The sequence below is a fragment of the Clinocottus analis genome, unplaced genomic scaffold, assembly GCF_023055335.1.
Source record: "Clinocottus analis isolate CAN_PGR_092001 unplaced genomic scaffold, fCliAna1.0.p SCAF_10, whole genome shotgun sequence".
Taxonomy (NCBI): Eukaryota; Metazoa; Chordata; class Actinopteri; order Perciformes; family Cottidae; genus Clinocottus; species Clinocottus analis.
Genome location: NW_027175821.1, coordinates 11,693,621 through 11,718,040, shown reverse-complemented (window position 1 = coordinate 11,718,040; position 24,420 = coordinate 11,693,621). Strand labels below are relative to the sequence as shown.

Genomic DNA, 24,420 nt, shown 5'->3' with positions numbered 1-24,420 from the left:
GATTTCTCCTCTGAATGAATTAAAAACCTATCTCTGCCCGTCACACAGACATAAACCTTGTCACTGCTTTGTTTGCTCCAAGAGCTGCACTTTCATCATGATCTACACATACCTGTACACAACAGTGTGACTGGAGTCATTCATTTGTCTGCGGGAGCCAAATCAGAGATTATGCAGACTTACTCCTGGACACACTCTACAACCCAGCACGATGACTCTGGGCCGTTTTCACTCAAACTGGCAGCTCCAGACGTACCCAGAAAGGAGGAGGAGGAGTTCCACTAACAAATCAAATGGAGGCTGACTATTAACAATGGCCTTAAGGGCAAGCAACATAAAACAATACAGAAGCACTGGTAAATGTTTTCTGCAGTGTACTGACTGTAGTAAAGAGAACTGCTGAGCTGGCAAACATTATACAGTACATCCGCGAATGCATTGTGAGGAGGCACCCTTTCCCTGCTCAGACTGGGTTTGACCATTTTTCAGTTACATTATATCAAAGATCACGGTAGAGTGTGTGACGGAAGAGACACAGGTGGGTATGCTGAAAAACTGGAAAACTAAAGCAGAAGAAAGTCTCTTCATTTCAGGTTTGGAGTCACTTCTTAATAACTAGTTATGAGAATGAAAAAAGAGTAAACAGGCCACAATGATATTAAAAAAGTTTTCTGAAAACTATAAATGAATAAACGAGTTGAATTGTGTGTTATTGCTACTCTTCTGTATTTATAGTTTCTCATTGATTGTGTCAGATGAGTTTTGCTAACTAGTTTTATCATCTGTAGGTTTTGTTTCTATACTTTTTATGGATACAAATAAGTTGGTAGTTTAATTTAGTTCATTCTCATATGGAGTAAAACCTGAAATGCTACGTCCAGAGAACGATTCATCTCCTTTTGAATAGTTTGTCATTCTTAAATTGGACAGGGTTGTGACTGTCGTCACACTGCAGACGATCAAACTACTAACCCAACAACAAAGTTTGACTCATCACTCCACAAAGCTCATTACAACTTAAGCCTCTTTATTACACACACACACACACACACACACACACACACACACACACACACACACACACACACACACACACACACACACACACACACACACACACACACAAACACACACAAAATTAATTCGGCAAAGGGCAATCTTCTGACTGCAGGTTAGTATTTAAGCAGGATAAATGCAGCCGTCCAGGATCAGTGTGAATTACAACTGAGCTACTTTGCAGCTTAGAGTTACGGAAACAATCTTCTTCTCCGTCCTCCTCCTCTTTCACCTCATTTAAAACTTCCTCCTCCTCCGCCAGCTCCTGACATTGTCTTCCACTGCCTGCTACACAAACACTGTCACAAACTGTGCATCTCCCTATTCATCCGGCTCCTGTGCAGGTGTTCCCGAATCACAATGCCAAATCCACGTTCAACTCTACTCAACTATATATTATTGAAATCTTTGGAGAACAACTCCAGCAAGGTTGAGAACTCTTTCAGTGTCAAAGACGTTTCTAGCTGTTCCTGCAATCAGGACAGATGTAAAAATCAGTGAATAGATGCAGAGACGGAAGAAAGAAAAGCTAAAACCTCTGTGCTTGATTATTTTAACAGTAAGTTTAATAAAGGTATCTTATTGGTTGATGATATTTATGATTGTAATATTTCTTAAATTGATTGGGATTGACATGTCATATTTGGATTATTCTGCAATAATGTAACGCACAACACATATTTATATACTCATATTTGTTTTGGCAGTTATATTCATCCCGCTTATGCATAACTAGTCCCACTCAAGGATTTAAAGATTCATAAACTACATTATGCAACACTGTTGTGCAATGAAATGCAGTTGCAGTCCATTTGCTACACAAGAAAAACATGGCAAACACAACAAAACCAAACCAGTAGTGCATTTGTGTAGTGCGTTTTTTAAAGTGTCATCAGGAGGAATGTAAACAGCAGGAACAAATTAACAATTATATGGGCAGATGATAATGCTGACATCTTAATATAAAAAACGTGTCATCATGGAAAAATTGTCCTTCAATTCTGACTATGTTTGAGCAGCGAGCATCATTGACGTAAATGCAGCGGACATTTGAGTGCATCCCATTCTTTGCCATCCATTTATTATCTCATTAGGCTGACAACAAAAAAATAAAAAAATATATATATTAACATCAGCAAACATAATTACACTCTGTCAGGAGATGCAGACATAATTAGCAACTGAATAGTATTAAATAAGCCCATCTAGACAAATATGACGCAATGTCGCTCACAGAGTGCAATCTGACATCAGCATCATTAAATGAATTGTCCATTACAAACCTTCACCACACCCTCCACCGCTCGCTGGTCACATTCAGCCCAAATGCTCCCATACATCATTAACTTGAGTTCAGCTCCAACATTACGTCAAGATTAAATCTATCGCACAAATTTGTATTCCAAGTACTGCATTACTTACAATCTGAAATGAAATAAAATGAGCCACGCTGATACATTTGTTTTCTGGCTTAGAATGGCTGACAGTCACAATAAAACACCCACTCTGTGCCGTTTCAGCAAGTAATGACGTGACGTGAAGCGGGCCAGGCCGAGTCATTCGGATGTTGTCGATCACGCGGCGTTGGACTGAAGTCTTAATAGAGAGGCCGGTTTTGTGGACTTTCAACATTTTGCTTTTAAATCAGACCAGTAAAAGTAAAAAAAAGATTTGTTTTTTGCGGGGGACAGTAAGTCATGAGAAGATAATCTGTGAAAAACACTTCAGCAGTACCAGCCACTGCTTGTGAACTCCAGTCAAACTGTCAAACAAAGCGGCGTGGTGAAATATAAATCACAATTCAGTTACTGCATTGCCTATAGCTCAGAAACACGTTTTAGTGTACTGTCAAGCTGTAAAATAAATGAGAAATAAATAAGAATAAATGAGAACATTTGCTTACAAATGATGTTTTTGTTGTATTGTGTTTTACCAAATACTGTTATAAGGTAAATTAATGATTCCAAGCAAACTGTAATACAAAACTACAGTGAAAACACAATATAACACATTAAAAGACATTATTATATTCAAATGTGATTAAGCAGGCATTTGCCATATTGCGGTATGTAAGATATTCTCTTGCCTTACATCAACACCCACTAACTTCAAAATGCGGACATCCGGGGTACGAATTGCACAGACAATTGAACAATGGACGGCTCCCAAAGTGACCCAGTCTGGCCAAAGCGGCTCCCATTCAAACTAAATGAGCACTGGTTCGGGTTTGGAACAGCTGTTAACCTCTTGCTGACACCAAAACCTTCACATCTTGAATCAATTCTGTGCCCATTCCTCTCCAATCAGCCTTTCCTGCCTCCTATCCCACTTTACTTCTTCCTATTATACATCTGGTCTCCCTTCTGTCTGCTTTACTTAGAAGACCCCCTTTGCCTCTGTCTCTCAGACATAATTGTCTCAGGAAAATGCAAGGATTCAGTCTGACAGCTTTATCTCTGATGCTGTCCACAGATTCGGGGAGAGTTCCCAGAGATTTATGACACCTTTGTGGCACCTGGCTTTAAAACAGGAAAGAGTGGTTTTATGAATGGTGTAAAATAAAGTGCCAGACATATATTATGGAGGTTATGTCAGAAAGAAGTGATGAATGGGAACTCTTGGTAGTGAATTTGAAGTAGGACTTTTAAAGCCGACAAAGTGTTTGCCTAAACTTTTATATGCTAACCACATTTACTTATATAATATTAATCACTGATTAATCGTCATGATAATATATGGGTTTGGAGATAAAGCTAGACAGTCCTGTTGAAGGGGTAAATTGATTCTGGAGATTTTTTTAGCACTCTAGCTAATGGCAATTTTGGCAAATCTGCACCCCTTTGATCCAGATGAAATATCTCAAAAATTGTTAGATGGATTGCCATGAAGTTGGTACACACTATCATGGGGCCCAGAAGATACTAATTTCCATGATCCCCTGACTTTCCTTTCGCGCCACAGTCAAGACACAGTTTTCACTTATCCTGGCACAAGCATTTTTCAAAGACATTCATCGTGGCCCGACTAAAGACTCTGATGATACTCTGACTTTCATCTAGCGGTCCAAATTATAATCTCTCCAATACCTGCAAAACTTACACATTCCCACCCGCCTGAGTCTTATTTCATGTTTAGTGCTCAGTGTAGCATGTTATTGTGCCAAAATGCTGAACTAAGATGGGTACATGGTAAACATCAGAGTTCCTACCTGCTGACCTTGAGCATGTTGGCATGATGACATTAGGCCTATAGCTTGAAGTATAGCTGCTCTTTCACTCAAATGAACGGATTCAACAGATGGAAGGAGGAACATTAACATAAATATTTAACACAAAATCTGAGAAATATATCATTTCACGAACGAAAACATGGTGTGGCCATCTGCTAACGGCACAAACAATAATAACTGACGAGAATTATATTTTAGTATCTGCCGTCCCACTGCATTGACGTCCTCGTCTGAAAGTGGAACTGCAAATGGCTTTGAAAATATAGCAAAGACAAACAAAACCAGTGGACTCTTCGATCTCACTGATGCTCCGGTAGAAAGGTAAAGAGAGGAGAGATGAGACCTGATACAAAGGATTAGGCAGCATTACAGCCATCTCCATACGGCTCATTTATATTCCGCACACAGTGGGATCAGCGTCGGTGTACACAAACCTAGACAGTCCTGGCTAACGACTTACAGCTCAATGTTTAATCAGCAGACATACATGTCTGAGAATTAAACCCAGTGGGCTTCTGTTTGATGTGATTCTTTCCTTTTTTCCCCATCAATCCTAATACGCACACACTTACAGCTTTATTAGTGAGCTAATTAATTTCCTCCCAGCTGGCAACACAATTCTAGGGGTTGTAAAATATGGCTACTGCTTCGACCGCTTCCACGAACAATACCAACGCGACATTACTTGTCTTTGGATGTTAAACCTTAAGAAACAGTATTCGAGTGAGGCTGCATACGCAGGTTAGGGGAAGCCCTCATTAAAAAGACGCCAAAAAGCACGCCTCGTCACAACACAAGCCGAGTTTCAGGAGAGTGAGTCGACCCACAAACACAGAGAATAAAAGTAGGATAAAGTGGGGCAGAGAAAGATGAAAGATGATCTGTTGTCAAGCTGCAAAACACATTTGGAGGAGCGGGAAGACAAAATCAAGAACTTCACAACAGTGACAAAGTTCTCAAGTGCACAAGCCTTTCAGGAGGTGTTATGTAAGTGAGCAAGCGGAAGAAAAGGAGTCCTGGGAATTAAATAAAAATCTGCTCAGAAATTATATCAAAGTACAAATGGTGAGGTAAAATTAGAATAAGAGAGGAAAAGCTTACATTTCCACAAAATAATAGTTGGCTTGAAATTGGGAGATAATATAAAATGTAGCTGCGTTTGCATACAAGGTGATAACGCATATTTGAAAATACAAGTAATAAGGAAATGGAAGTGATAAATGCACATAAATAAAGGCCAGCTGATTGTGCAAACACATTTCACACAATAACGATGTTTTCTTTTTCTTCTTTTCCTCTTTTCTTCTTTTTAACACATTTTATAGTAAAACAGCTTGAAGCATATTTTGTAATAGTGATAAACGGCGAGCAGGGCATGATTGTGGGTATCATCTCAGCTTTAACTTTGGCTCGATACTTAGCTTCTGTATCAACATCTATTCAATATCAAAGTGGTTGTTGGGGGAAATGCTCACGGCATAATGCCTCACTGAGTGTCTCCTCTCTGCTGTCTATTAATATCCAGCCACCTATCTGGCATTGAATGAACGACAGTGATTGTTAGCTCAACATCAATCATTGCACAAGCTCAAGGATGTGTTTTTAAGAACGCAGAATGCAGAACGTTACTCTGAATATCATTAAGCGCGGCAACATAATTAACAATCCCACACCAAAGGATGCGATAAGGAGAGAAACCTCCCAAGAAAGAAACACATCCCACACATCATCAAATCATCGTTCCTTCGCCTGAAGAAAAGCTATCTCCCCGAAGAGATCCCCAGGAGACCGGGGCTGCAACGCTGCCATGTGCGCTGACACACTGAAAGCTGACTCACACTGTGTTTGATCATATCTTTGGCACCAATACAATATGATGCAAACAAGGAGAGGAAACCAGGCCATGTTAAAAGCCCTTACACACTCTCTTTTTTTAAATTCCGTTTCTGCGATATTGTATCAGTGCTTCGCATTTTCTTCCGCACGGTGCCTGTTAATGTTTCAGTCAAAGAGATCATTGGTTGTCACGCTAACACTTGCCTTCTTAAAGCACTTTCTCTTCCCTCTTTCTTCCTCTACTTTTTCTCATTTGTCCTCCTCTCGACTCGAAAGAGCCACATTAATATGAACTCACCTGGAAACGTTACTTCAGCGTATTCTTCCTGTCAATAATTTAAAAATAGCCTCTCGATATTGTCATCACACGGGAGAATAGCTCTGAATGGGTGCAACGGGGATGGAAAATAAAGGTTCCTTTCATAATTGGTTTAAGAGTCAATGGAGCATGTTTCACCCCATGCCATTGCTCTTTATTTATGTGTGATGATAAGTGATGAGGTTCTGCAGATGTTGTTGGCTGTGGCACAACATTAGTATGCAGACAGAGACAATATAAAGACAGACTTTTTTTTTCCTCTCTCCATGCGTTGTCGACAAACTGTTTGTCTGTACTTAATGAATCACTCAGCGATCATTTCATTTTGACTGGGAGAGCAAGCTGCATAAGTTGTTGTTCACGGACCTCAAAGTGACTCAGAGAAAATGGAGTCAGGCCCGCTAATAAGAAATGAACCGCACGCAGAAGGGTTGCGGCACCAACGTGCATTTGTCCTCCGTGGCTAATAATGTCAACTGTCACAAAGAAATTATGGTGTTTATTAAGCCCAGACACAGCGTTAAGACAGAAAGTATGCTGTTTTGTGTATGTGTGTATGTGTGTGTGTTTGTGCGTGCGTGCACATGTTGGCAAACACTTGGTGGCTCAGCATTGACTGGACTTGGTACTTCCATTAAATCACAGCGGTGACACGACGAGGTACAATATTCTGCAGACAGGTATGGGTTCGTGCTCGTACTTGAGAGTGCAAACGCTCCTTCAAGGTTGTCACTGACTCAAAGCGGCTGTGAAACATTGCTGACATGTGAAGATACATAACATTTGACGGACAATCGCATCTGCTTTAAAAGTGGGAACGTGCACTTCCTGTATGAGTGTTGTAATTCATTCTAAAAATCATATTCAACACAGTAAGATGATAACTGAACCTCAGTGTTTTTATTACGAGACACAGTTGGGACAACCTTCAACACAGGAACAGCTTCACATTAAGCTGCTGGCATCTGTCACAGGAGATGCTGCACAAGTGTTTCTGGAAGTAGTAGTGTCCAAAGTGTAGTAGTCAATCGAATGTTTGAATTTATCTGAATTACATAACTGCCCCTTTAAACAGCTCGAGGGTGGATGGTTGCTTGAGTCATATTTGTTCTTGAGTCATGGTTTAAGTCAGATTATCTAACTCAAACCACTGGCAAAGTACAAGAGCGTAACTGGTATCTGGTGTCTTCTTTTCATGGCAGTGCATTGCATCAGCCACTGGATTAAATGACGGATTACAACATCAATCTGCACAAAAACATCCCAGTGGTTGTAAATATAAAGAGATTAAAGATAAAGGAGACTTTAAAAGATTCTTTTAAGTCATTAATGTTGAATTTGCTGGCTTTCTTTGGAGTAGTTTTCTCTTGTCTTTGGCTTCCAAGTAATAAGTCTTCAATATAAATTGTCTGCAAACAGTGCTGCACAGCTGACCTTTAATGAACCCATGACAGGAACTGAGACTCTCTTTTCATCTGGAGACTAATCAATATTTGATCAGTAGCGCTCGGAGCATCATTTTGTTTCTGGCACAAACCACAACGATTATAGTAGGAGGAAAAAGGGAAAACAAGCAGGCAAGAAATAAATACATTGAAGTCCAATTTCTACCACTGCACTTCTTCAATCCGAAAAGAGTCAGAGACAAAGACTAGAGAGCGCGGCATCGTAAAAGTCACCAATAGCAAAGGCAGTTAACGGTAGAGAATCAATAACAGTGAAAGGCTTTGGGCTGTTCATGGTTTCCTGTTCAATTCATAATTTCCGGTTAAGGCCTCAATTATCAAAACCTGCTATTTTTTTATCTTGCATTGGTCAGAAACTATAAAAACTGACAAAAATGTCATAGATGAGGGAGTACATTGGCTTCATGGATGTTAACTCTGACAACAAAGACTTCCAATCCAAGTCGGTTGTAATCTAAAATGCCACACCCTCAAAATACCACACCTTCATTTAATCAATTAGGGTTGAGGTGCAAATATGAATGTGTGTAGATTTACAAAATATCCAATATATATATTAAATTCAGAGTATTTCATATTTGGAATAATTGTGTAATATTAGCGTGCGTGTGAACGTCGTCATTGACGGTTCTAAGGAACACAGGCTCCGCCCTCTACTGGACTTTATGGGTAACACTCTCTTTCCTCCTGTCACTCAGGACTCTAACACATGGACATGTTGCATACCTCGACCTGCTGACAGATCTGGATGAGCTTTGCCATTTGGTTCTCCAGTTCGCTGTTCCTCTTCACCAGGTTGGTCAGGTTGTTCTCCAGGGTTTGCTGTTGGGAAGAAGGAGGAACAGAGAGTCAAGGACGATCATTAGTACACACAGAGTGGTGATGCTTATGGATGCCACCATGTTTTTGTGTATTTGAAGTTTGAACATTCAGTTTAAGACACTGGCCCAAACCTGATAGATCACTTAATGTAATTTCTCCCCATGCAATTGTGTTTTTCCAATAAACAAATAATAAATACGACGACAATCGTTCTCTATTGAATGGATCTGGTGACAGCATGCCATAGTATGTGATGCTTTTGGTAAAGTCTGAGATATCAGTGCCTTGTTATCAACAACATAACCAATATTTGGCAATTAATATCATACATTTATACTAAAAAGCAGAAGGATTTAAAACCAAAAGTAACATTCTTACATTCAAATAAAGGTTATCATTACAAATAATCTATTTACGTAGATATTTTAAATAAATGGTCACTACTAAAATATCTTTCCTGGGACATCAAAGCAAAATAATAAAATACTGAACTACGTTTGCCTCCATTGATCATGTCCCGAGGGTTACCTTGTAACAAATGATATCCAAGCAAAGAAAAGTCTTTACAGATGTTTAACTGCTGTTTGGCATTTCAAATAGGACGTAATTTGGTCCAAATGCTTTGAGACAAAACAGGATCCTATCAAAACACAAGTCAATACCTTGAAATCCACATTTGAAGCAAATTATATACAATTCATTGCTGGCTGTAGGAAACAAAGTCAATCCCACAATGCAATTGTTTTATTTTATTTTCTCTGTTTTATTAGCTGTAATACGATTATTTAACTGCCTGACCGTGTCATACTCTACTTTACTGCACTAAAAACCACCATATGATCCCTGACAAACTAAAAACAACTTATGAATGATCAAACACTCAATTACTATCCGTTAACTGTGGCTGTTGGTCAAACGCAAAACAAAGGACACACACAAATAAATTCACCCAAACACATATACAGCACAAAAGATGAAAATGCAAACAAGCAAATGGCGAGCCGGAAATAGAAGTGCCGATCAAAAGGAAGCAAATCAACGATGGCGGTGAATACGATGGGCATCAAAACAACAACACAACAACCACAGCTGCAAAGAGAACAGTAGAACAAAGCAGCAGACAAGCGGCGGGCGTTTGAAGTAGCTCCACTCATGCAAGTGAAAGGGAGGTGGGCTGAGAAAGCACCTGGCCACGCCGCTGACTGTCTGTCAGCCTCCCTGTTTCTCCAATATCTCCTCTGCCTGACGCTCACCCTGATTTTCTCTGTCTGCCTGTCGTCTGTTTGACTTTGCACCCACTTAATTATTTATCTGCCTGCTTATCTCCCTCCCTGCATCCCTTCCTTATCCATCCAGGTGTCTACCTGTCTGCCTCTATGCAGCGATCGGGAGGGGGGAGGGGTTGGAAAAAGTCAGCCAGGGAACTCACCGCAGCGCTTGTCTTTGAAGCCTCCATTACCGCATCTGACACTCTGCCCGGGCTCACCTGATAAGCCTACAAATACACACATACACTTGTTTAAGTGCACACATAGACACACACCCGCAGACAAGCCCGAGCGCAAAACGTCTGCCACCTAAACGCAACTGAAGAGGAGAACTCCTCCCTGAAAATGCTGCCACAAACCCTCTTCTGATGGTCTTCTACATGAATGCAGACGGGAATGTGGCTCACAGTGTCTGGAGCTGGAGTTACATCACTGGAACTTGCGCGTTTGTTGTGTCGCAGCCCTGCGTGAGTGTGTTTGTGTATGAGGGAGTTTGAAGTGGAACATCAGTGAGAGGGGACAGATGGGTCATTAATTAGCAAGCTGGAGACAAAGATGATTAATACATCAGAACACAACTGCCTCCCATGAGACTGCAGTGAAACAAACTCCTCTGTCCTTTACATACATACGTGTGTTTGTGTTTCAGTCTGTCTTCATGTGTGTGACTCAGTAGGGGTATCTGCTTTTATACATTTCAGATACACAATATGTGAATGTCTCTGTGTATGGAGATGACATCTGCTTGTACTTGCACATATACATGAATAAAGGCACAAAACGTTGTTTGTGTGTATCCATTCCACAAGTGACCACAACACGTCTGTTGTGTGAGTGTGTGCGTGTAGATGAGTTTCTGCTTGGCACTCCTGTGGCTTCAGCCCGGGAGGCAGGATGAGTGTCAGAGAGAGAGAGAGAGAGAGAGAGAGGGTGGGGAGGCAGAGCAACCGTCAATAACAAACTCATTAAAACACACAACAGACATCAAAGACGTCGAGAACCACTCCGAGATAGAGAGAGAGAGGAGAGGAAAATGGGGGCAGAAAAGGGTGTGAAGGGTGGGAGAGGTCGCCAGCAAGTGTTGGATTGTGACAATCAGGACCCTGATATGACGGCTTACTCTGTCAAAACCATGATGAGAGCAGATACGGCAACTGTTTTGAGATCAATGCTGCGTTTCACTGGATGGTGTGTAAAGTATCTTCTTAGTTCTTTGTAACTACAAGTTAGTGTCAGACGAGTGATATACTATATTTAAATGTCACCATTCAAACTTCATAAGATAACTGTATGGACATATCTGTAGCACTATGCAAACTATTTATAACTATATACTATAACATTTTAAACAGAAAGTCACAGCGGCAGCATGAGCTGTGACATAACTTCCGAAAACAACATTTTAGGATGCCAAACAACAACTTAAATCTCCACTTAGTAAACTTAATAACCACGATTAGGTTAAAGTTCCAACCACGGGCGTGAACTTCAATTTTAATTTTAGGGCTATATTTTGATGATTTGCGACTATTCAACATATACTGGCAGGCAAAGTAGGAATACAAGGAGAGAAATGCAATAAGGCACTCAATTAAGGAGACAGTAAGAGATAAAAGAGATGGGAGAGGTAGACGGAGGAGCGACAGAAAGGAGAGCAGAGGAACCCCTGAATGGAGGGAGGAGGAAGTGACACATTGCATTTCAGTTGCTTGAGGCACATGATGGGGCGGGTATGGGCGGGGCGCTTAGCCCAAGGTAATACCATTCATTCACTGATTCAGCTTTGGACGTGGCATGTCATGAGAGTGAACAGAGAGAGTGCCACAGAGATGGAGGGGGTTGATGGGATGGAAATCGGCACGAGTCCTGTGCTTGGGAGAGTAGCTCTTGCTGAGCCTGCCCTCTAATTCGGTCTTCTGTCTCTGCTGCAGCTCTCTTTTCACTCATTATCTGTCGTTCTGTCACTCTCTACCTTCTTTCTTTTCTCCAGTACGTCTACTCTCCCTCTAACCTGGCTGTCTGTCTCCTGCTGCGCTTTGTGCGTTGCTACATCATTCCATTTCCAGTCGGCCTTGGCACAGCTATACGACTGCAGCTGCTGACAGCCCATCATCTCGGGTTAGATCGCCACCCCCTGATATGACTTCATTGTGTTGATGGGCTCTTGGGTCTCATCCCTTTACAGATGATCCCATTTCTCTTTGAAACAAAAAAAAAGACTGATCCCTATTTATATTACAATAGCTAAAAGAAAAGAAAAGAAAAAGTAAAAAGACACCTTTCTAACCGAACACCTGCGTATGATGAAGGTTTCACTGAACACATATCCGACTGCTGTCACAGTTTAATCCTGAGTCCTCACTGTTCACACAGTCTGTAGATCCATTCACATTGCTGCTAAACCAGGATACTACGTTACATTAAAAACAACAAGTATTTGTGTGTCTATAAGATGACAACCCAGATATAAGTATTTAGGAGAAATCCAACAACCCAATGACATATTTTTGAAAGGAAATGTTGTGCGTTAGTAGTAACTGTGAGTGATTAGCAGTTGGCAATTTGTGAAATCATATTATGGTAATCCAATTACAGAGTAATGTGTTACTCCTCAACCTGAGGCATGGGCTAAGCTCTTTGTTACTCTGGCACAAGAACATTAAAGGACTTTTATCTGAGGTCAAATTCAAGTTCAAGAACGTAATCACATCAAAAGTGAGGCGAGAACTCTCTTCTACATATTGCTTGGAAATAGGGAACAAATGTACACACGGGGTTTAAACTGCAAATAAGATGACATCGTCCAGTGGCTGAATCTCCGGGTCGATGCGATGATGTAACAACAAAGATTCAACCACCGCCACAACACAAATGGAACAGAATACCCTAAGGCAAAGTATCCAACTTCAAAGTCTTATCCTTTTAATTAATGCGGGATCCTCCTTATGCACAACAAGGCAGTAAGAGAAACAGAAATGAAAAGGAGAGAAAGAGGGAGAGATTAAAGTCGAGAAAGAGCAAAAGAATAGAACAAGCTCACTTTACAGCTGTTGTTAACAAGAGGCTTTTCAGAAATATGGATGTGTCAGTAACACAAGCCTTCTGGGAAACAGGGTTTTTGTCTGAGGATAATATTCCATAGGGCACAGCGCTTGAGACCAGCCAATTGTAGCGGGGTTTAACAAACGGGGAGTCACGCTTGTCTCATAACCCTCTGGCTGAAGCCCAATTAATGAGACCAATAGGGATACTTAAAACTAGCTAAAATGTTCACACTTTTCTGTCTGTACCTCGCTACGAAAAGCAGTCCATTTGTTCATTTTTGCTCTGCCTGTAAAGTTGTACAAGAGTGTCTCTCTGCTACCGATTCCACATGCAAATAGATATACAACACAAATGTTTTAATGAACTGTAAAGAAGTTTTAGCTCAGAATAAGATGATACACATGTTTAAACTCCAAATGGACTCCTGTGACCTTCAAGCTATAAGCGACTGCACAAACGTTCAAGGGATCTTGAAACAGTGGGGCGCAGACGGCAAGAAGATGCTTACTTTCATTTATAAGTCTGGTGGGGGAATTTATTTAAAGTTGCTCAGAGAAAGCAGGAAAAGGAAGCAGGGAAGGGTACGGAAGGACAAGTCTCTGCTGCCACAGTCAACTTTCTCACAGCTTTGACGAATCCCAATTGCTTTCCCCCCTTAAGGCTTATTAGGAGAAAAAGGCATCCTAAATGGATACAAATCCAATAGTAATTCAACTTTTTAGCCACATGAGGGAATTAGGATCAAGAAATCTCTCTGTAGGTTTGAAAGGGAATAATGAATCGTCATGACTACTGAACAGCGGCGAGGAGGCCAGACACAAGCTGGCATTTGATTTTGTTTATACGACTCTCAGATGTACAAGGGCCCATGTGTGCTTTTAGCTTCTCAATTATTTGTTTAGGTTCGGGACAGACTGACCCAGGACTACTAAAAACTCCAAGAAAGGACGGACAAAGACAACAGAAATAGATGTAAAATGAGGCAAAGCCATATTCCTGTGCATTTCTCAACGGCCTTTATAAGACAATTTCATATCTTATTCCAGGCTGAGAATACTGTGATATTTGAACGTTAAGGGATGAGAATTTAATACTGCGGATTAGGGGGGTCTGGACAAAGATGAAATGGGGTTAGTAGAAAACAGAGATATGGTTGAAAGGGCTTAAAGGATCTCTCTGTTTCATTTCAATCGGCCTACACTGGATTCTTTCAATTCAGTTTCAATGATTAATACTGAGAAAGGAAAATACCACATGTTTAAGTGACTCAGCGGCAGTTGTTCAATATGATCAATACTCTGCTGAGGAACTGATTTACACCTGTTTTTTTGAGTCAACAGTGACACTAACAGTGTTGTGTGCGGATAGAGTTTTTCTTACAAATGGAGCACAGAGAAGCAGCAGGCCGATGGGGGCTGAGAAATTAAGTTCATTAAAACAAATAAATTAATCAGTTCTCTACCGAGAAACATAGGTTTACTTATGTTAACATCAATCTACAGAACTAACGTCATTCGTTTGGTGGTGAATCAAAAGCAACACACTCAGAGATGGATTGGGATTCAGAGTCCCAAGCCATTCACACGGGATTTGGACTCTGATGAAAACACACAATTCGTTGTCAGTCACTTAGTAACAACAATAACAATGTTGTTAGTGCAATACAGTGCAGTTACCTTCAAACCCAATGTTTTGGAGTGGTTGAAGTCTACATTTAAATCGGATGACTAGTCAAATCAAAAATAAAAAAAAGACTGAAACAGGTTTATTTGACTCAGAAGTGTTCTCATATGGCAGAGAGCCATATTCACACCTGACTGTGAAGTTTATGAATTTTGGGACGGATAGCAAACCAATGTTTTACCCCTGCTTCTCAAGATCTATTAAGATCAGGAAAACTTCTGTCCTCAAGACTCGAGCTGGAGCCAACAACTGTGACTCCTGACTGAAGACATTAGTAACGCTGTGGCTTGGTTTGGCTGCTTTGTGGAGTAGCACAGGTTTTTGAATGTCTTCACATATCACACATCACTATTTAGTGTGTACAAGGTTATGTGCAATACTGATGGTAAAGTCCAGATTACAGCTCTGTAGCTATCCTAAATCAGCTCTGGCAAGGTCACCTTGGTGAATGCGTTTCTTTTAATCTGTGACTGACATCAGATGTACACAGCCTGTAGCAATGAAAAGGGGACCAGATTACAAGATACAAGTCAAATAAATACGCTCACAAACAACTGCTTAGCATGTTTGGGTCTGATTTGTTGCTTGGTATGCTTTGCCCACAGATAACTATCCGAACAGCAGACCTGAAGGAGCAGATAATAGCCCTTTCTGTATCCATGGGGCCGCACCTCCGTACTCCTGATCATATCTGGACTGTGACAGATGTGAACCAAACACAAGAAGAACCAATTGGTCTACTATTGTAACTTTATAGATTAAAATGGCACATGTTGGAGAACGACTTCAAGGGACCAAAAGGACTCCACCAGCCTGTTTCACATGCTGGAATGTGGGTTTTGATGGGCAACAGAGTGGCCTAATAAACAGGGAGGCGGCCCTCCAATCCAATAATCCAGGTTAAATCTCTTGAGTCAATGGACATTTCCTCTAAAGTGTCCTTCAGCAACGCAACACGGTGCTGTAACTGACCTTAAACTCTCTCTGTGAAACAGGAGGTGTAATTGTCCGATGGACGTTTTTTTCCTAACTCTCTTGTCTTTCAGGCCGTCTTCCTTTCTTCTTAATCTACAGTCTTGGCACCATTTGCACAGTTGGCCGGCGTGTTACTTTTGTAATGTCAGGCCAACTGGATCTACAGTACACAACATTATATTTCATCAGCAGTTTGTTTTAACTTGTTTGGGTTTTATAGGGTATGGAAAGAAGCCTTTGGGCAAACGTTTGCACATTTTCTATGAATGTGAACAGCTACTATAACGGAAACACATGAATATGTAAGCCATGCACTGTAGATATTCTGATAGGATGCCATGTGTGACAGTTAGGACGAGGCCCAGCTCGTTAGGATTTTCATGGCTCGTTACTAACTGCTCGTCCTCGACGTTCACCGCCCACAGCACCAGCTCCGAGTGGCAGCCTGCAGCTTGATGGGCTTCACTGTCCTGGTTTCCTGCTGATTGGTTGCAATTACAAATGGATCTCGTATTCAGACAATAATTTAACCAAAATGCCCGTTTAGCTCCTGCATGAAAAACCAGACGAGGTACAGAAAGCGACGAGACAGAGAGAGAAAGAAAGATAGAGCCTCACAAACAGACACCGCAGAGCCACATTTCTTTGACTGTAATACAATTATCTGCCGACTCGTTGGTTTATTAATATGAAATGGTTATTCATTTTCTAAAATTCAGTAACAGAGAGAACCGGTAAAATGTTTTGGGTTTGCTTTGCTCTGCGTCTAAAACAAAATACCAATGTCTTTTTAGCAAAGATTTGCTATGTATTTCTATTAATTTAGTCTACAGAAAAGAGGACATAAAATAATACATTCATACTTTAATTCAGCTCAGTCTAAGGTTCGTGGAGACAATCTTTATTGATTCTTTCTTAGAGACATGTTGAATTGTGCACTAACGGTACAAACAAAACCAAATAAGTTGTGTGATGAAGAAGAGGAATCTGTTTCAACTGTGACATTTATCTAGATTAGCCATGTGATTACTTAAAAAGGTAAAAAAATAGATTATTTTTAGGAGAAGTTGCAGCGCTGCAAAGCCAGCCCCCACAGGAGGTCACGGAGACGCTATGAACACCCTCATAAATATAACAGCGTAATGAGACACACGGAAACAAGCGGCAGCTGCAGAATACATTTGGCGAGAGACAAAACAGGCAACTTGATTGGTTAGCTGGGTGCCGAAAGCGCAGAAGATCCCAAAAAGAGGTGGGAAGACCTTGTGTGTTTTGAATTAATACATAATACGGATGCGTGCAGAGGTGATTTCATGTCAGCTTTGCAATTCTATGCATCTCATACCAACATATTTTACTTTTTTAATTACAATCAGGGCGTACTGCAGCGCCACATAAGCACAGCGTCAGTGGAGCCTGGTTAGCCGAACCAGAAAGACTGTTTTCCTGAAACTAAGGTGTTGTTCTCACTCAACCTCTTCGCAAGCCTTTACGCACCAAGACAGGCACCCATACTGAGGGAAAGAGAAAAAGTTGTAAAAGTGTCAAAGAAACCACATGTACCAATGTCGAGGATGTTTGTCTTGTTACAAAGCTGATACAAATCTGTTGTCAACGTGAATAACTGGAACCTGATAAGAGACAGAGCAGTCATGCTTACACTGACACACTTGTAATTGGTTTGACTATTTATTACACGGTCACATCACCCTCTCTTTTCACATTTTACATCTAGAAATGATGCAACTAAATATAATTACAATTATGACAAGCACTTTGAGTGTTGACGAGAAAAGCACTTTATAAATCCATTTCACATTAAATTGTTCATAATCACAAAGCTAACTATCCAGCATGGCCCTCTCTGGTGTGTCACTTTCACATTAGGCTTGCTGCCTCTCATTAGCTTGTATTACTACAGAGGACATTATTGAAAGCCATTGGGAAAGACTGCTCGAGAAGAGTTGCCGTATTCCCTTAAGATACTGAGCTTCAGAGCTGTTTGCCCGTGAAAACGCAATGAATAACTGACATGACAGTTATCAAGTTTTCATCACGGCCCCACAGCTTTAAGAGTCCTTGACGGTGTTTTACTATATCACTTGTGGCAAAGTGACACACCACATAATCTCACTTCCTGACACATGGACCGCACCACATTTTCGCTTGTGGAAAAATTGTGTGCACTTCACGAACATTGGATATGCAGGTCTTTTTGGTTGAGCTGGTACATGAACCTCAAACCCATTTCCCCCTCTGAGACAAGACTGCCGCGAGGAGACGAGATGATTTAGGCAGATGAAGTGATTTTCTAGCGATGGTTTCACTATCATCATCATTATCATCATCGTCTTCTTCTTCTCTTTCTCGCTCAGCATTGCAATCTCTCTTTCTGTACACCTGGATGCATGAGTCAGCGTGTACACTGTGACTGTCAGCTCCTTTCTCATCTCCTGCCCTATATTGCATTTTCAATAGTGAACTTCACTTGTTGCTCTATTGAGAATCATATCACTTGGCTATATCCTACAACCTGCTTTTTTCTGCTTTTACCCGTTTTTATTTGTTTTAAAGTGTTTTTTGCTGCTCCATCCTTTAATGTGTTTTTTTACTGTGTTTTTAAATCTGTACAGCACTTTGTGACCTCTTTGTCTGTGAAATGTGCTCTATAAATAAACTTATTATTATATTATGATGATGATGATGATGATGATGATGATGATGAACTAAGGCTGTCTGAAATCACATCAAGATACAATTGCATCTGAAACACTAAGAGTGACAGAAAAGAAGGCCAGGTATAAGAACAAAGAATTGCAGAGGCCTGCAGTTGGCTGATAATCAATATAATTAATAGTTTAGTTCTATTTCTATGTGTGCCGCAAGCAAATCTGGTAAAAAAAAAACACACGAATAATCTGCTTTAAACTACATAAATAATACATCATATATGATATGAACAATCTTATTCTGATAGATGTTTAAATATGCATGCTGCATAAAGCAATAATATATTTTAGTGGAAAATGCTTCTTCACTCTCTTGCAGAGAGTTAGATGAAAATATCAATACCAGTGTCACATCTGTATAATGAATATGGAACCAGGAGCAGGTTGGCTGAGCTCAACATAAAGACAGCCTCTCTTAAACTCATTTATCAACATGTTACATCCTTACAATGAATTCATATTAATAAACAAACAAATACAGCATGATAGTTAGTATGCTTGAGCGGCGCAGGTCGGTTGTTATATTATCGTCCGTTTCCTCCTGCTTACAGTCATTATAATGAGCTTCACGAACCACCTGCTGACTCCAGATACATATTTACTTTACAGACATGACAATGGTGCTGATCTTGTCATGTAACTCGTAGAGACAACAAACAAACAAAATTGCATATGTGAAAAGTATCCGTTGACGAGTTTCTGTTGGACATGCTGACGGCTGAAACCTCCCCTGTGGGTTTGCTGCAGGCGGGCTGGCTGAAGGGAGGGCGTGTCATTTAAACCTTCAGCCATGATGAAGGCAACACACTAAACGATTCACATCACGGAAACCCTTTAGCTTCTCTCTCTCCTTCCATCCCCCAATACCTGCTCTTCATTCCCTGCCACTTTGCATCTCTCATACTTGCTCTTCTACAATGTCAGCTGTCGCCCTCTCCCAATTTCTTCCTCAACCCTGACCTTCATCATCTTTCTTCCACTCAGATTCAAAATATATATTTATAAGAATCCTGTCTCTAAGACTTCGAGCTATTTTTTTCTCCTTGTTTGAATGTAACATGTTTTATTGGGTCCCACAGCCGACAGCAGACCAAGTGGAAATGACACGTTTTATCTGATCTTCAATTATTTAAGTGCTACAAATTAATCTACTCTCTCTTTGGACTCGCACTGCTGTACATGTCATCTTCTTTAACGTTCAGCCACAAAACTGGAACAATAATCTGGTGTGAATGACACTTTCCAGGCTAAAAGCTTTTACACTTGCCAGCTTGTAGTAAAACCTCCAGAGGAGTTCATCGGATCTCGTGGACTACAGGAATGAAGGTCTGTTCTGTGAGAGTGTGATAAGGTGATGAGCAACACAGTTAGTTGATTTAATTTTGAGGTGACAGGGTTCAGAGGCATACGAGACTAATGCAACCAGCAGGAGGGTAAACTACCCACCCAGACACGCACGAGTACTTAAAAACATAAAGAGGAACACATGTCATGATGGGTGTCGAAATTAAACCTGAGAGGCTCAAGGGCATCTGAACCAAACATAATGAACCTTTACTGGCGCATGATTTCTGGGGAAATGGAGGCACAGAAGGCTCTGATGTAAAGCAACTGTGATTCCAAACTACTTTTAACGCGGTTTTAAATTCAGTCCAAGAAATACGTTATCTCTAAGACTTTTGCTTATCTCGACAGATCTCAGCGTGTACTTAACTCAGTCTGCCACAAATATGCTTCTCTGCTCCCCTGCCTCTCGAATTAAAAACCTTGCTTTTGCACTAGCCTAATTCTTTTTTTTTTCAGCACTACCATGTGACTTTTTGAATGGGATCCCTGAGCTCTGTATCTCTGGGAATGAATGTTTAAAATTTATTTGCAGCCCATAAAGGGCAAGTGGGAAAAAACCCCCAGCACATTTGGAGTTATAAAGGGAAACGACAGCTTTATGTTTGCCGCTGTTTCAGCGGTACTGGATGTGATACTAGACGATCCAGAGATGCATTTTATCTTGTCTCCCAAAAAGACACCTCTTTCTGAGCCCTGCAGGTATTCAAGTGTGGAGCAGAAAAAGACCCAGACTGTCATCTTTCCAGGCTGCAGCAGGTAACATGCACACAACAAATGTATATGCACAATAGCAATAAGTCAGAGCCTGCACACACTCCCTTCTCCCCGTTCACACACAGTGGCAGTGGTCAGTGACAAGACAGAGCGACTCTATTAGTATCAAAGTGGATCTGTCCACTCTAACAGATGGGTTTGCTTCCTCCAAGGTGAGCGAAGTGATTTACTCTATCTCCGCGATACTTTGCCTTATCTAATTGGACCGAGCGTGGTCAGGAGGCAGGCCAGTAAATCATGCCACTATCATGTATTTATAGATGAGGTCATGTATCTGCAGTGCTGATGGCAGCTCCATAACATCTATATATGACACCTGTTACCACGCCAGCTGCTGGCAGGTTGAGATGGACAATGCAGTCAGAGGAGTTTGAGCAGAAAAAGAGGAATTGAGCAAATGTGAGAGGCAGAGAGATAAAAATCTGATTCTCACTGCACACACACACACACACACACACATATATATATATATATATATATATATATATATATATATATATATATATATATATATATATATATATATATATATATATATATATATATATAAAATATGACAACCTCAGCTTCAACTCTGACTGGGACATGATACAACACCATGGAGTCACATGCTGAGATCCCCAGCTCCAGCTCACTTAAGGAATGAAAAATCTTAAAGGATGACAGCCGAAGTGCAGAATCACACAACACAATCCTAACTGTGGCTCAGCGTCACTGCTCTGCATTCTTGATACGGCCGGACACCAGAGTTATAGTGCGGGGAACACATCTGGACAGTGTCCGCGACGGAAACAGGGCTCCCACCAAACCGAGAAGACACATTCCCGGCGTTACTGGGATTCTGCTCAGTTGACTCTCTGGCGTCAATATCTGGAACAGACATTCCTCTCGGCTCCCCGGGAAGATTCACTTTGTTACTGACTAACCCGGCGAAACAGGAACCTTCAGGAATGTCCTCGCAGATCAACTTGTCATACTACTGACCAACATCTCTGACTTAATAAATAAACTATAATGCAATGCACTGGATGTAAACTAATAAAACCACTCATATATTTTCTCTTTGATATCACTGAGGTTGGGTAAGAGGATTATGAAGGACATGCATTAGCTTGATGACTGTTAGCTGTTGTATTGCAAAAGAGAATCTCTAAAAAACACCCAGTGATATTAAAGGTTGAATGAGTTTGTGTATATTTCTGTTTGTCGGCATATATACTATATGTGGATGCACTTGTATTAATTATTCTGACGCTTATTTAAGCTGACAGGTCAATGAAGAAATTATTTAGCTGCCAGTTTTCACTGCCAGAAAAAAAAACCATTTTTAATGCATGGGCTTTCATATTGTGTGTGTGTGTGCGGGTACGTGTGTGTGGGTGACTTTGTGGCCATTTCAAGAATCTTTCAAGTCATCTTCATACCATAGATACTGTATGAATATACCGATGGTGTTTCCATGTTTGTGCTGTATGCATGACATCAGATGAAGCCGTGGCTGTGCCTCTGTGGAGCTTTAGTGGACAGGGTGCTGGCTGCTGCTGTCCACCACCATGCCGGCCAGAGAGGAAAGGGGATGTGTCCCTTTTTAGAAGCCATAAAAGAGGCCCTGCAAGTGTCCCCCTTCAGGAGCACAGAGCTGGTATGTGTGCTCATTCTTTATGTTACGTGAGATGAACAAGCGGACAGATAACTCTTGTCACTTCATTGTCATATTGTCCTGCTGCTACTGGCTCCAAAATCTTTTAGACCTAAATGACTCGTAAACTTACACCTCGCAGAAGACGCAGGTTCACTTGTGGTCAGACGTGCATGCTGTGGAGAAATATGGGCCTGAACTGCTGATTACATGGAAGCAGAGAGTATTTTCTGAAAGTTTAAACACACAGCCATTTTGCCAAAAACAATGGTTGTATTTTCGAGACAGATTGACTTTTAATTTTCTGTTTCAGCTCTGATATGAATGTTTTTGGAACATAATAATCAGGGTAGATGAGTAATTAGAATTGGAAACTTGGAAATGGAACTTTCTTAAATTAATTCCTAAGAATAGGAAGCAATATAAACGCAACTGCTTAAAAACACTATATATATATATATATATATATATATATATATATATATATATATATATATATATATATATATATATATATATATGTGTGTGTGTGTGTATATAAAATAAACTTTAACTCAAACAATGGCATCAACAAAAAAATCTCCTGTGACAATATGTTGCATGGATTACAGGCAGTGACTTCCTCCAAACTCTGCCTGTGTAATATGCAGTACTTCCTAGCTGCCTATATTATGTGTGCCCCTGCCACTGTGTTAGATAACGGGGCTCACGGTTGTGTGTGTGTACGTGGGCTTTGAAAGTGAACGTGCATGTTTCAGGAAGAGAGATTCATGGGAATGGAATGAGGAACATTTCTGTCCAAGGCAGCTGTGTCTGAGACGGAGCGAGATGTTTGAGAGCAGTGTGGGAGACTGAAACCTTCCTCAGCCAGACAAAACAACACACGCATGCTTCCAAATACATTTGGAGGACTTTGCTACTAAAAAAAGGAGGAATGGTAATAACTTTATGTATGCAAGATATGTTACAATAGAGAGAGATGGGACAAGGCAACTCAAAAAGAATGTGTTTTCAACTTTTCAATGAATTTCAAATATGTAAAGATCAAAACATTCCTGCATATTGCTCCAACCAAACAAACACTTGAGATTCTCCATCTTTCTCTCCATTTCACAGTCCTACACTTTTTCATTAAATCTAAAAAATGCAATGCAAAACTTTTCTGTGGGGGAAACTTTGTCTGCTGCCGTAAACTGGAAGTCAGTTAAATTATTAAACAAAGACGAGCCATGGGGATACCCATTTGGGGAACAGTTGGGACTTGTTCAAGGGAATTTATCAGTTTAACTGCCAACATTTCTTTTTGATCAACTCCTCTCCCACTTTTCACTTTTCTTTTTCGAGACTCATGTGATTTTGAACGAAGCTAACTTATTCCAGATTGACTGGCTTTTACAGAAAAGCATTTTTTTCTTCAGTTACTGTAATGGGATCGCTGAAGCTGTCTGGTTGCTGCATTTATGACATGAAAGACAAAAACGTAACTCAATTCATGAGATGCTGTTTAACAAAGTGTGACTGTAAGCAGATAGGCAAGATGGATTCCTCACTAACTCGTGGAGCGGTGTGTGTGTTTGGCCCACGTCCAGTTCTGGTAATTCACCGCTCTTGGCACCCAATGTCATTGAGTTCTTCATCTCTCTGCTGAAAGGGAAATGATGCGATTTACATTACAAGCGGTTGCAACTGTGAAGCTGCAAAAAAAAGGAAATCAGCTGGAAATAAAAAAATGAAAAGGACAGAGCCACTGCCTTCCAAAGATGAAAAGCCCTCCATAATGAGAATGAGTATCGAGAGCGACTATCACCAAGTAGTCAAACGTCTTTCCAGGATTAGACGGAATGATGCAAATGAGGCTTGTTTTGCTAGCCGTCAGCCACAGCCTACATAGTTGAGTAAATAATGTACCTACATTGAATTAAAAAAACCCAGAAACATCTGAAAAAAAGTTTAGAGTTTGATTTCAATTTGTTTTTGAGTTTCTATCCTTTCGGCGCAGTCACACTTCCATCAGTGACGCAGGTTTGCACCGGTTTAGCTGTCAATGTTGAGTCAGCGAGTTTGAAATGACTAAACCTTTAAACTGGCACGTCGATTGATGATGAAAACACTGATATATTACCATAATATCTGACACATTTCTTACACATTTTACACAGTTATTACATCCATTGTTAATGTAACATATATACATTTAATATGTATGAAGCAGCTATAAATGCCCACTTTAAA

General features: G+C 40.6%; 1 protein-coding gene across 3 annotated transcripts in view; it reads right to left on the bottom strand.

The window, feature by feature from the left end:
• The window catches only part of mid2 (midline 2), a 126,066-nt gene that overhangs the window by 28,353 nt on the left and 73,293 nt on the right, over positions 1-24,420 (bottom strand). For 2 of the 3 annotated variants that reach the window (XM_068588465.1, XM_068588464.1), the window contains 2 exons: positions 10,158-10,223; positions 8,633-8,728 (listed from right to left, as the gene is read on the bottom strand). In XM_068588465.1, the coding sequence (XP_068444566.1) occupies positions 8,633-8,728; positions 10,158-10,223 (162 nt within the window). The remainder of the gene's footprint in view (positions 1-8,632; positions 8,729-10,157; positions 10,224-24,420) is intronic. The other variant, XM_068588467.1, reaches the window with a different exon arrangement.